Below are 12,326 nucleotides of genomic sequence, written 5' to 3'. Positions count from 1 at the left end.
TCTATCATTATTTAAGAGAAAAAACACATGAAAACAAAAATAATGCTCAAATACATTTATTAATTGATCTTATTTCAACACCACACACAAATTGAGGGAAAAAAACGAGCAATGTCCGCGGCGTCCTGGCGTCCAATCACTTGATCCGTTCCGGAATATCCATCTGTTGTAAACTTGTACCTGCCAAAGCCCGAAGCTGGAGGTCCTCAAAACGGCCATTATTTTCTTAACAAAGCTCCCACGTTGAACACCATAAACATGATTTTCTGCTTCCTGAAAGATAAAGGTATCTTCACTATTTGTTAAAAACTCGTAGTTATGTGGAATACTTACAAAAACAGAATATAAAAACACACTCCAGTTGCATTTTTTTTTCAGTCAGTGATTTCAACCGCCATGATATTAATTTGTTTTCTCTTGGAGTGAGCGAAAGTTTTTTTTTTGTCCTCGCTCGCTTTCTTTCACTCTCGCTGCGATGGTAGCAGCGTTGCCAATTTTCCGAAAAAAAAAATCAGGACAGTGTTGCTAGTGAACGCTGGTAATCAGCATTATTTCGGCTTTTACTAGAGCAGTTGATTTAGTGCAGATTTGTTTTTATCTTAGCTGATTACTGACTAATTAGCTGGTAGATGCTTTTAAGCAACTGATTAATGATTTCTATTCGTGCTGGATGGTTATTTGGGTAGTTCAGTGGTTTAAAATAGCCCAGGTAAAAATATGCACCTTGTGGAGCAACGTTTTGAACAAAAGACCCGTATCAGGAAATCCTAGTCAGCCGAAAACATAAGTTAAGAAAGTTTTTCTTTTTATAAGAAGGGAAAAATCAGCTTATGTCAGAAATTATCACAATCAAGAAGGTCTTTTTAAAACGATTTCAATATTGACATTACCTCGAAAATGTTATTTCATTATGCCAAATGACCATTATGCCAAATGGCCGTTTTGCCAAATGGGATACACCGGAATCTGACGGATACTTCATTTAATCATTTCTGAGCAGTTTGGGATTTGAAGAAAACTGAGTGATTTGAAATGAGTGTGTAACAATGTTTTAACCTAAATATGTGTTGTTTTGTGTAAACGTGTTTGATAAGAATTTTAGATCACATTCACCAAACCATCCGAATCCTCTTTTCGAACCAAACCAAACTGATTGCTTCGAATTTTCTAAACCAAAGCGTCATCACACCAAACTGTCAAAAAATCAAAGTTTTGCTAAAAAGTGATGAGTTATGAGTTTTTCTCATAATATTTAGGAAAATCTTCAGTAAATCGTGCGCTAAATTACCAAAATGTCCCGTCAAAATACTCGCCTCGACACGAAGAAAGTGGTGAGTAGTTGATTTATTTAATTATTCAGTTATTTTCAAGTATAATCCTTGTCAATGAGTCAACCCACAAGAGTACAACAAAAACAAACGAAATTGCAATGTTTGCCGGATCGTTTTCGTTCCAAAAAATCTTCGGTCGCTCCGTTTTTAAAGTGCACTTTTCTTCATCTGTCTCTTTCTTGTACTTTTAGTGCATCTTTTGAGTGAAAATTAGGAAGAAAGATTTGTTAAACTAGTGGTGGCAGAGAAAAAAGGGAGGATACAATCTAGAATGCAGCCAGAAGGGGCGGAACGCAAAGGAAACTTTATTATCAAAATGGAAGGAACTGGTCAGGAACAGCAACAGCATCAGATTGCCGGTGGCGGCGGTACATCAATCCAGGTGCTTCAGCTCAACCAAGCCCTGCAAGATCCAGCAAATCAGCAAATGTTGCTGCAAAGTCTTCAGCAGCAGCTCAACGCTTCCGCTGGCCAACCAATGCAGGTTGTTCCGTTAAGTTCGCTGTCCACCGGCGGTCAGGGCTTGGTCATGCCGACGCAAACAATCCAACAAACGACGACCGCCCAACCCCAGATGCTGCAGTTCACGCTGGACGGGGGCCAAACATTCCTGTACCAGCCGGTCCAGCTGCCGACGGCCGAAGCCACCCAGAACTTCAACATCAACGCGAACATCGTGCAGATCCCGCCAAACCAGGTGGGAACGGCCGCGGGCGGTGCCACCACCGGACAAGTCGTAATGTTGGCCTCAGGCCCCGACCAGAACGGAATCGCTACCGTTCAAACCCAACCAGCGGCGGCGACCTTTGCCCCGGCACCGGTTCCAACCGCCCAAGCCACAGCTACTCCGTCCCCGACTGGCAACGTCTCCGCCCCGGCGGCCATCAACGTGGCGGAAGTGGCCGCCGCAGCCGTCGAGTCCGAGGAGGAGCCGCTGTACGTGAACGCGAAGCAGTACAAACGGATTTTGAAGCGGCGCCAGGCACGGGCCAAACTCGAAGCGCAGGGCAAGATCCCGAAGGAGCGGCCCAAGTATTTGCACGAGTCGCGCCACCGGCACGCGATGAACCGGGTGCGCGGGGACGGAGGGCGCTTTCACACGCACGGTGGCAAGGAAGAAATGGAGTGAAATTGTGCGGGAGTTTTGTGTCTGTGTTTGTGTGATTTCGATGAAATGTAATTTTACGTAAAATTTATGTAAGGAATAAAAGACTTTTTATGTGACAAGCTGAGTTATTTTTACTTAAACATGATAATTTTTTTTATGAGAAATCAATATAGGTAAACATTACGGGCTATTTTTATTTTTATTATTTGTTTTATGTTTTTTTTTTTATTTGGTCGAAATTGCTGAAAGCCATTAATTTTGAATTTTTGTTTTGTATGGACGGACCCATACAAATCCTCATTTAATTTTGGCAAATGTCCATATAAATGTTGTACCAAAATGTTAAAAAATCGTTATCTAATCAAAACATTTTTTAAGTAAACAGATTGATTTAATATCTTCGACATTTTTTTTAGGAATTTAGCAAGGAAAAAATTAACGATAAATTCATGTAAAAAAATCAGATTCTCACTTGATTAAAAATATATATTTCTTTTTTTTCATGTTTTCAAGTTTAAGAACTGGAATAGTCACAGAAATACAAAAATCAAACTGCGTAATAAATAATTACTAAAAAAAACTACCTTATTTTTTTAAGAAAAATTGAAAACTTTTCTTGTTTTAGTAAAATTTGTGTATACATTTTAATTTAATAGCAAATACGCATAAAAATTAATACGAATAAAAAATTCAAAAGTTGAAAAAACTCATTTATCAAACTCAACTTATTTTAATAAGAACTTCTGAAGTATGAATAAATACAAAAACTAAAATAATTGAAAGAGAGATTCAAAGCTTCAAGTTACAAATATTATCAGGAATTACAAAATTGCATTGCAAAATTACAAAATTGATGTTTTTGTTTGTTTGTATTTTGCTATTTAGTGTCATCGAAATAATTTTCAAAAATAGATTTTTTTTGTAAAATGTATTATTGAGGATTCACTCGACTGATTTTTTAAACATTTGCTTAACAGCTCTGAATATTTAGTTTCTTTTGGGTTTTAAGAAATGATTTTTTATCCTTATTTTTTGTTTATTTTATACTGGATGCATTCATATCATATTTCAAACTTTTTCCGAAGATATAAACTTAAGAATGTAACAAAAAATATTGTTGGGGCTTGTTCCGGTGGATGTACTGTGCTCAAATGGATCATAAATGAACTTGATTGAAAAGAAGCTAGCACTCCGCCTCCGATTTTTTATTTAAACATTCTTGAAAAAATAAAAAGATAAAAACAAACAAAAATTAAAGCTCCAACATTCAAAATTCGAAGATTGAGAAATTCAAATCTTCAAATCTTGTTTGATTGTTGTAGTTTTTTAATCCAAAAATTTTTAAATTCATAAATTCCTCAATTCTTAAATTCTAAAATTAATAAATTCTTAAATTCTTAATTTTTTTAATTTTTAAATCTTTAAATTTTCAAATTTTCAAATTTTTAAATTCTTAAATTCTTAAATTCTTAAATTCTTAAATTCTTAAATTCTTAAATTCTTAAATTCTTAAATTCTTAAATTCTTGAATTCCTAAATTCTTAAATTCTTAAATTCTTAAATTCTTAAATTCTTAAATTCTTAAATTCTTAAATTCTTAAATTCTTAAATTCTTAAATTCTTAAATTCTTAAATTCTTAAATTCTTAAATTCTTAAATTCTTAAATTCTTAAATTCTTAAATTCTTAAATTCTTAAATTCTTAAATTCTTAAATTCTTAAATTCTTAAATTCTTAAATTCTTAAATTCTTAAATTCTTAAATTCTTAAATTCTTAAATTCTTAAATTCTTAAATTCTTAAATTCTTAAATTCTTAAATTCTTAAATTCTTAAATTCTTAAATTCTTAAATTCTTAAATTCTTAAATTCTTAAATTCTTAAATTCTTAAATTCTTAAATTCTTAAATTCTTAAATTCTTAAATTCTTAAATTCTTAAATTCTTAAATTCTTAAATTCTTAAATTCTTAAATTCTTAAATTCTTAAATTCTTAAATTCTTAAATTCTTAAATTCTTAAATTCTTAAATTCTTAAATTCTTAAATTCTTAAATTCTTAAATTCTTAAATTCTTAAATTCTTAAATTCTTAAATTCTTAAATTCTTAAATTCTTAAATTCTTAAATTCTTAAATTCTTAAATTCTTAAATTCTTAAATTCTTAAATTCTTAAATTCTTAAATTCTTAAATTCTTAAATTCTTAAATTCTTAAATTCTTAAATTCTTAAATTCTTAAATTCTTGAATTCTTAAATTCTTAAATTCTTAAATTCTTAAATTCTTAAATTCTTAAATTCTTCTCCGTGTACGCACGAGTGCAAGCAGCAGTCAAGTGCTCAGTGCTCCATCGTTTTTTCGAAATTTTTCGCCGTAATTTACCGTGATTAGCCGCGAGTTTGCTCCAGCAGCATGCCAAGGGCCGGCCGTGGCCGTGGCAGTTCGAGTGCGGCCTCGAAAAACCCGCGAAGTTTCGACCGCCATCGCGCAGGGGAGAGTGAGCGCAGAAGGCATCGACAAAAAGTTACTACATCCCGGATATGTTCCGAGATCACCAGTGCGAACCCGTTCCGGTACCTCCGGTGCCACGACCAGTGGCACTTCAATATCCGCCAACATCCCCATCAGGAACGAGTTCCAGATGCTGAGCGACGATGAAGAAAACAACAACAACAACACCGACGGTAGCAGCACTACCGACGACGACGACGACGATGATGGTCGTGCACGGAAAAAAGTGCCGACGTCAAAAAAGAACAACTCTCCAGCGGAACGTAGACCACCTCCAATTTTTGTTTTGGACACGTTGGCGGACGATGTTGACGAGTTGCTGGAAGGCCTCGGATATTGTCTGAAAATCGGTAAGTCGGCAGTGCAAGTGATTACACTGAGCAAAAAAGATTTCGACCTGGTGCTTGAAGAACTGAAGCGTAGCAACTTCAACTTCTACACATACGACCCAGAGAAGCCCCCTGTTAAGGTTTTCTTGCAGGGTTACCAAGACCGTCCGATCGCCGACCTGAAGCGACACCTCTCGAACGCCGGAATAAAACCGCGGGAGATTTAAGTGCTCTCGCGCAAGACAACGGTCACGGGTGTGCACACTCTGTACCTGTTGTACTTCGACCGCGGCACCGTCAAGATCCAAGACCTGCGGCGGACTAAAACATTGGACGGTTTTTGGGTAAACTGGCGGTTTTACTCCAAAAACCCGACGGACGTAGCGCAATGCCACCGTTGCCAGAAATTCGGCCACGGCTCGCGGAACTGCAACCTCCGGCCCCGCTGCGTGAAGTGCGGTGAATCACACCTCTCCGAGGCGTGCGCACTGCCACGAAAGGCGGACTTGGGGGACAAGGCAGAACAAACCAAGCCGCGCGTAAAGTGCGCGAACTGTGACGGCAACCATACCGCAATTACCGCGGATGCGTCGCGCGCAAGGCCTACCTCGAGGAGCAGGAAAAGAGGAAGAAGAAAGCCCACCCTCCTCAGCGAAGTACGAGCGCAGCCGTTCCTGCAGCTGGACAGCCTACGGTTCCAGCGGACAACCCAGCGATCCCTCCTGGTCGCTGCCGGTAGCGGCGATGCGGCCCAGCAAGGAGTCACCGGGGAAGATCTCTTTACCCTGCCGGAGTTCTTTGCTCTCGCGGGGGAGATGATGACGCGGTTTCGGAGCTGCCGTAACAAGGCGGAGCAATTTCTGGCCAGCACATCTATAATTGATTATTTTTGTCTGTGATCTAGTTTTAAGCTTTCTCTTTATCTATCCTTTTCCCATTGCACTTTCTGTAAGTTTTTTGAAAACTTTTTCTTACTCTTGTCAATTCCATAGTTATAAGTAATAATTTTTCGATTGAATTACGATGTAAAACACAGCTGAAAGGAACACCAAAACTCTGTTATATACCTAAATGAACTCATTGTAACTTGGATTATTCACAAATAAAACCGAATTGAATTGAATAAATTCTTAAATTCTTAAATTCTTAAATTCTTAAATTCTTAAATTCTTAAATTCTTAAATTCTTAAATTCTTAAATTCTTAAATTCTTAAATTCTTAAATTCTTAAATTCTTAAATTCTTAAATTCTTAAATTCTTAAATTCTTAAATTCTTAAATTCTTAAATTCTTAAATTCTTAAATTCTTAAATTCTTAAATTCTTAAATTCTTAAATTCTTAAATTCTTAAATTCTTAAATTCTTAAATTCTTAAATTCTTAAATTCTTAAATTCTTAAATTCTTAAATTCTTAAATTCTTAAATTCTTAAATTCTTAAATTCTTAAATTCTTAAATTCTTAAATTCTTAAATTCTTAAATTCTTAAATTCTTAAATTCTTAAATTCTTAAATTCTTAAATTCTTAAATTCTTAAATTCTTAAATTCTTAAATTCTTAAATTCTTAAATTCTTAAATTCTTGAATTCTTAAATTCTTAAATTCTTAAATTCTTAAATTCTTAAATTCTTAAATTCTTAAATTCTTAAATTCTTAAATTCTTAAATTCTTAAATTTGACCTTTTAGGAAAAGAACGGCAGAATTCTTTAAATTAAAAACTGCAGGATTGTTAAAATCTTAGGTGCTATTGTCCGTTTCTTTCAAAGGTACACGCCGCGCGGCATTTCAGAATGTGCCGCAGACACTGTTGCCAGCGATTTTTTGCACTTTTGGTGCAATAAAAAACATACCCGGCAACAATGCCATGCAATTCGAAGAAGAAGATCAACAAAAACAAAACGTGCAGTATGGGATTTGACAGCGCGCATTTGCCGAAAGTGCGGCGCGTCGTTTCGAGGCTGGTATGCCGCGTGTCTTTTTCGGGAATATGCGCAATACCATTTTTTGTCACCATCCAGAAAATCTGATAGGGGAAATATGCCCATTTTAATCACTCTAAGCCGTTCGACCAATTCTCATCACTTTTGCCGTTTTCCGCTATTAAATCAACATTTTCAGATGTATCAACAATGGAAAGTTGCTTGCTCACTTTTATTTGAGCTATTTATTAGTTTGGAACGGTCAAAAACACTCTATGTAAGCTGTAATTCATGATCAAAGTGCTGATAGGCCGATAATAGAAATAGGCGGAGAAAGGGTATAGTTCCCCTAACTGTGGAGCATTTTTGGAGTCATATTTTAGGTTAGAGAAATTTGGTGAAGAAATTAATACAAATTTCTGGTTTCGATTTTACTGAGTGACACTTTGGCGAGGATCCTCGAGGACGAACTGTATTTTAATTTTCAAATCCCTATAGATTTATGATTTTTAGAAATTTACAAATTTTCAAATTACATTCTTTTTTTCATAAAAATTTAAATTATTATAAAACTCTCTTGTATGTTTGCCGCGAAATTATCTTACGCGCGAATTGGGTTTTGGGACGGGGCGGATTTGGCGCGGATTTTTTTTTCAACTTCTCCGTAACAACCCTGAATATTGTTTAATGTTATTGTTAAAACTCAGTTGAATCAATTGAAAGTAAAATCTCTTTCTTAACACAAATTCCCTTCCATTCCAGAACTCCGAGCTGCTCACGCTCACGTATGGCGCGCTCGTGTCCCAGATGCTGCGCGACTTTGAGAACGTCGAGGACGTGAACAAACAGCTCGAACGCATCGGCTACAACATGGGCATGCGGCTGATCGAGGACTTTCTGTCGCGCACCAGCTCGCCCCGCTGTCTGGACATGCGCGAAACGGCGGACAAAATCCAGCTCGCCTTCCGGATGTACCTGAACGTGCAGCCAACGATCTCGAACTGGGCCGCCGCCGGGGATGAGTTCTCGCTCGTGTTCGACAACAACCCGTTGACGGAGTTTGTCGAGCTGCCGCAGGACTACCAGCAGCTGCGCTACAGTGCCGTCATCTGTGGCTGCATCCGGGGAGCGCTGGAGATGGTCCAGCTGGAGGTGCAGTGCCGGTTCACGCAGGACCAGCTGAAGGGCGACGCTAGCACCGAGATTCGGGTCAAGTTCATTCGACGGCTGGAGGATGCCGTGCCGGCGGGCGAGGACTAATAATCCTCGTGCGGAAGGAAAGCGGACCGGTAAGCATTCCACACACAACCAAGGACGCGAAAGGGACACGCACGGAGGGGCAGTTTGTAATGTGTTTAAAATTTATCGATTTAATAGTATTTATCACTCACTCAAGCGGAAAAGGCTTTCTCAACTTTTGAAAGAAATTTCCCTGAATTTTGGCTTTGAGTCAACAGCTATGATACTTTTATTGCAATAGTTTTTATTTCTCTTAGTCATCCTAAAAAAGCTATCAAAATCATCACACATTGAAGCGTAGAAAGGCTAAAGTTTGTTTGGAAAATGGCTCGTTCCCGAGCCCGACTTGGGTTAGTTTGAAAGTTAATAACGAAAACATATTTATATTTAAAATGGCGAACAAAATGCATGAAACGCACGCACGATTGATGAAGCTTTTCTCGCAAACAAAATAAATAACCCTATTTAGTAACATTTTCCCCCTCTCCACTTCAATATTCACCTGGCCATGCCAAGCAAGACTGCACGTTTCTTACAGTAGTATTACTGCCGTTCTACGCATAATTGTCCCATGTCATTTTTGGTCGATTCTGACTTTTTGTGATTTTTAGGTTTACTTTGATGTTTACTTTTCGAAAAACACATAAAATCTAGTACTTTGTTCTGAAACTCATTGAAAACAACACCAAGTCTGTTTGTCCCATCGTTGTACTTCTACGCATAATTGTCCCACCAAGTATTTTCTTTCACGAAATTATCAGTTTTGCGAAGTATTGTGTCTTGTTTACCTATTGTATAGCAAGAGGATTACAAATAAGAGTGATAAACTGCTAACTAGGATGATTAGGGACTTATGGGGTGAATAGGGACCCACGGGACAATTATGCGTAGAAACACAAAAAACTGACGAAAAATTTCAATCGCGTTTTTCTCAGTTGCACTTTTTTGAACATGGGACAATTATGCGTAGAACGGCAGTGTACATACTTTAAAAGTTAACCTAAAAATAAAACATAAAACAGAAGAGGAGTTGCGTTGCAGAGTATACAATACAAATAGTTTGCGAAACCTAAACAAAACATAACATATTGACCACTGTTCGCAGAACTGGATAAAAGAGAATCGAATATTTTTTTGTTGAAAGATAAGTTTTCAAAAGATTTTTTTTAAAGGGCTGCGCAAAACCCGTTTTCATAGCATCTCTACTTGGAAGGCACACAGGCGTGTAAATCACAGTCAAATTTTTTTTAGTTTTTGTCTGTGATCTAAACATTTTTTTTTGTTTGAAAAATAGTTCAATTGGGTACTAAAGCCCTATGTAAATTTTTTATGTACAACGGTAGATAACACGATTAAAAACCATTTCTGATCACTTTTTTTTCATTTTAACGCAAAAAAAAAATTAGCAATACAACATTTTTTCGATGGATCAACTATGGTTCCCTTGAAAAGAGCTGTCAAGTAGCACCTTTTCTGTCAAGAAGGATCGCGAGGTTAATTTTTCAAAATTGATTTAAAAATCCATTCTAAACTCTTTGTGGTCGTACAAAGGATCATTGTACTCAGAAAAATAAGCTTTATCGCTGTGAACAATAATATCAGCAACCTAAGCTTCATTTTAGGACCCAATTGGGCTGAAAATTTAATAGCTTCTACATAACGATTTGTCGATATTTCGATTTTGGCTCTTTAGTTTTTGATTAACGTAATTTTGATGTATCTACAGAAACATTTTTGTGATTGGTCAGCAAGCCTACCTGAGGATTCAAATTGATTTTTTTTTATTTTAATTGGGTCATTTTGTGTCATTGGTTAACCCACACAAGTCTCCATACAAAGTTTGCAGCTGTCCGATGAACAGTGGCCATACGAAAATTGTTTTGTAAATATTCGAAAGTCTGTCTCTTTTGAAGAAATGTTTTGATCGAGAAGAGAAGACTATAGAAAATAGGCACACTGAAAACAAAATTGTCCATTTTTAAAGCAAGTTTTTTTTTATTTTACTAAAATTAATTTTCCCAAAATCTGTTTTTCTTTTATTATAGATTTTTTTTATATATTTTAGGGGACAAAACCTTGTAACTTTTGAGCCATAAAGGGGCAAAAATTTTGCCATTGAGTTATGATTTTTTGAAAAAATAAAATAAAAACTTACTCAATTTTTTAATACATTTTTAACAAAAATTATACTTTTCAGAAATTTTGATAAAATTTGATTTTTACTGAAAATTTGCAGTTTTGCGAATTTTTAAAACAGCGCCCATAAGTGTAAATTTCTGAACATATTTTTTTCGAATAGTCCAGAAAATTTTCTGAAATTTCTGTTTAGAAATTTTGAAGTTTATTGGACCTCTGATTGCTAAAACAAACAGGAAAATTATAGTTTTCAAAGTCTCACAAGATTCTATGACAATTTCCGGAATTCCATTTCCCGGAATGGACGTTTTCCGGAATGGACATTATCCGGAATGGACGTTTTCCGGAATGGACGTTATCCGGAATGGACAGTATCCGGAATGGACGTTATCCGGAATGAAATTTCCCGGAATGGACGTTTCCCGGAATGGACATTTCCCGGATTTTTTTTTTATATTACCTGATATGAGAATGAATGGAATCTTGCCTACTCACTTACTTGTGGTTAAGAATTATTTAGTTTGTACTCCGTTGGTTTTGACAACAATATGAATATAAATACATGAATGATAAAAAGAAAGTGAAATGTTCGGACATGAACAATAGAAGCAAGTGTTGACTATTGAAACAATACTTTATCAACCACCACGAGATGTAACAATGTAGATCGATAGATATTAGATGTTTTTTACATTCTTTCAATGTGTTGTTATGTAAGAATTTTCCCTTCTTTTGTTAATCATTTGACTTATGTGACTAAATTCTACCATATTTTACTATAAAGCAGAATGATTATTTTCAAAGAAGGGAAAACCTCAAGAAAATAAAAAGCTTTTCAGAAAATCAATGTGTAATGTGTCCAGTCAAGAAAATAAATAGCTTGAGTGTATTTTTAAAGAATGAAAAACCTCAAGGAAAAATACATTATACATTGATTTTCTGAAAAGCTTTTTTTTATCTTGAGATTTTCCCTTCTTTAAAAATACACGTTCTTTCATCAAAGTAATGGGATTTTATGTAAGAATTATCCCTTCTTTTGTTAATTCTACTAAATTTCAACTAGTTTTTGTTAAGGAACTCTGCACTATAAAGAAGAATGTGTTTTTTTAAAGAAGGGAAATCCTCTAGAAAAAAAAGCTTTCAGAAAATCAATGCATAATGTATATTTTCTTGAGGTTTTCCCTTCTTTAAAAATACACGATCTTTAATCGATGTGATGGAATTTCGTGTAAGGAATTTCCCTTCTTGTGTTAATCGGTTGACTTTTGTGACTAAATTCTACCAAATTTTATTATAAAGCAGAATGTTTATTTTCAAAGAAGAAAAATGAAAAGCTTTTCAGAAAATCATAAGCATAGGTGCCCAAAACCTATTTTTCAACATTTTGCGTCTGCCTCGGGATTCGAACCGGTGACCTCTCGATTGTGAGTCCAGTGCGCGGTCCGTTTGATTCACACAGGCAGACATGAAAAGCTTTTCAGAAAATCAATGTATAATGTATATTTTCGTGAGGTTTTCCCTTCTTTAAAAATACACGATCTTTAATCGATGTGATCGAATTTCGTGTAAGAGATTTCCCTTCTTGTGTAAATCAGGTCACTATTGTGACCAAATTCTACCAAATTTTACTATAAAGCAGGGTGATTATTTTCAAAGAAGGGAAAACCCCAAGAAAATTTATAGCTTGAGTGTATTTTTAAAGAATGAAAAACCTCAAGGAAGTACACATTATAAATTGATTTTCTGAAAAGCTGTTTATTTA

General features: G+C 35.7%; 1 protein-coding gene across 2 annotated transcripts; it reads left to right on the top strand.

Annotated features, from left to right (window-relative positions):
• The first annotated feature begins 1,180 nt into the window (after positions 1 to 1,180).
• Positions 1,181 to 8,584, top strand: LOC120422643 (trafficking protein particle complex subunit 3-like). 2 transcript variants are annotated; one of them, XM_039586146.2, is made up of 2 exons: positions 1,181 to 1,331; positions 7,952 to 8,584. In XM_039586146.2, the coding sequence occupies exons 1-2, from the start codon at positions 1,293 to 1,295 to the stop codon at positions 8,447 to 8,449; spliced, it is 537 nt and encodes a 178-aa protein (XP_039442080.1). In that variant the 5' UTR covers positions 1,181 to 1,292; the 3' UTR covers positions 8,450 to 8,584. The 2 variants fall into 2 exon arrangements, with proteins under 2 accessions (XP_039442080.1, XP_039442079.1); XM_039586145.2 differs by lacking the exon at positions 7,952 to 8,584 and adding an exon at positions 1,523 to 2,554 and having other exon boundaries at positions 1,199 to 1,331.
• Positions 8,585 to 12,326: the final 3,742 nt, after the last annotated feature.

Source organism: Culex pipiens, chromosome 3 (genome assembly GCF_016801865.2).
Source record: "Culex pipiens pallens isolate TS chromosome 3, TS_CPP_V2, whole genome shotgun sequence".
Lineage (NCBI taxonomy): Eukaryota > Metazoa > Arthropoda > Insecta > Diptera > Culicidae > Culex > Culex pipiens.
The sequence above is the reverse complement of the archived record's forward strand: the minus strand, read 5'-3'. Positions and strand labels throughout refer to the sequence as shown.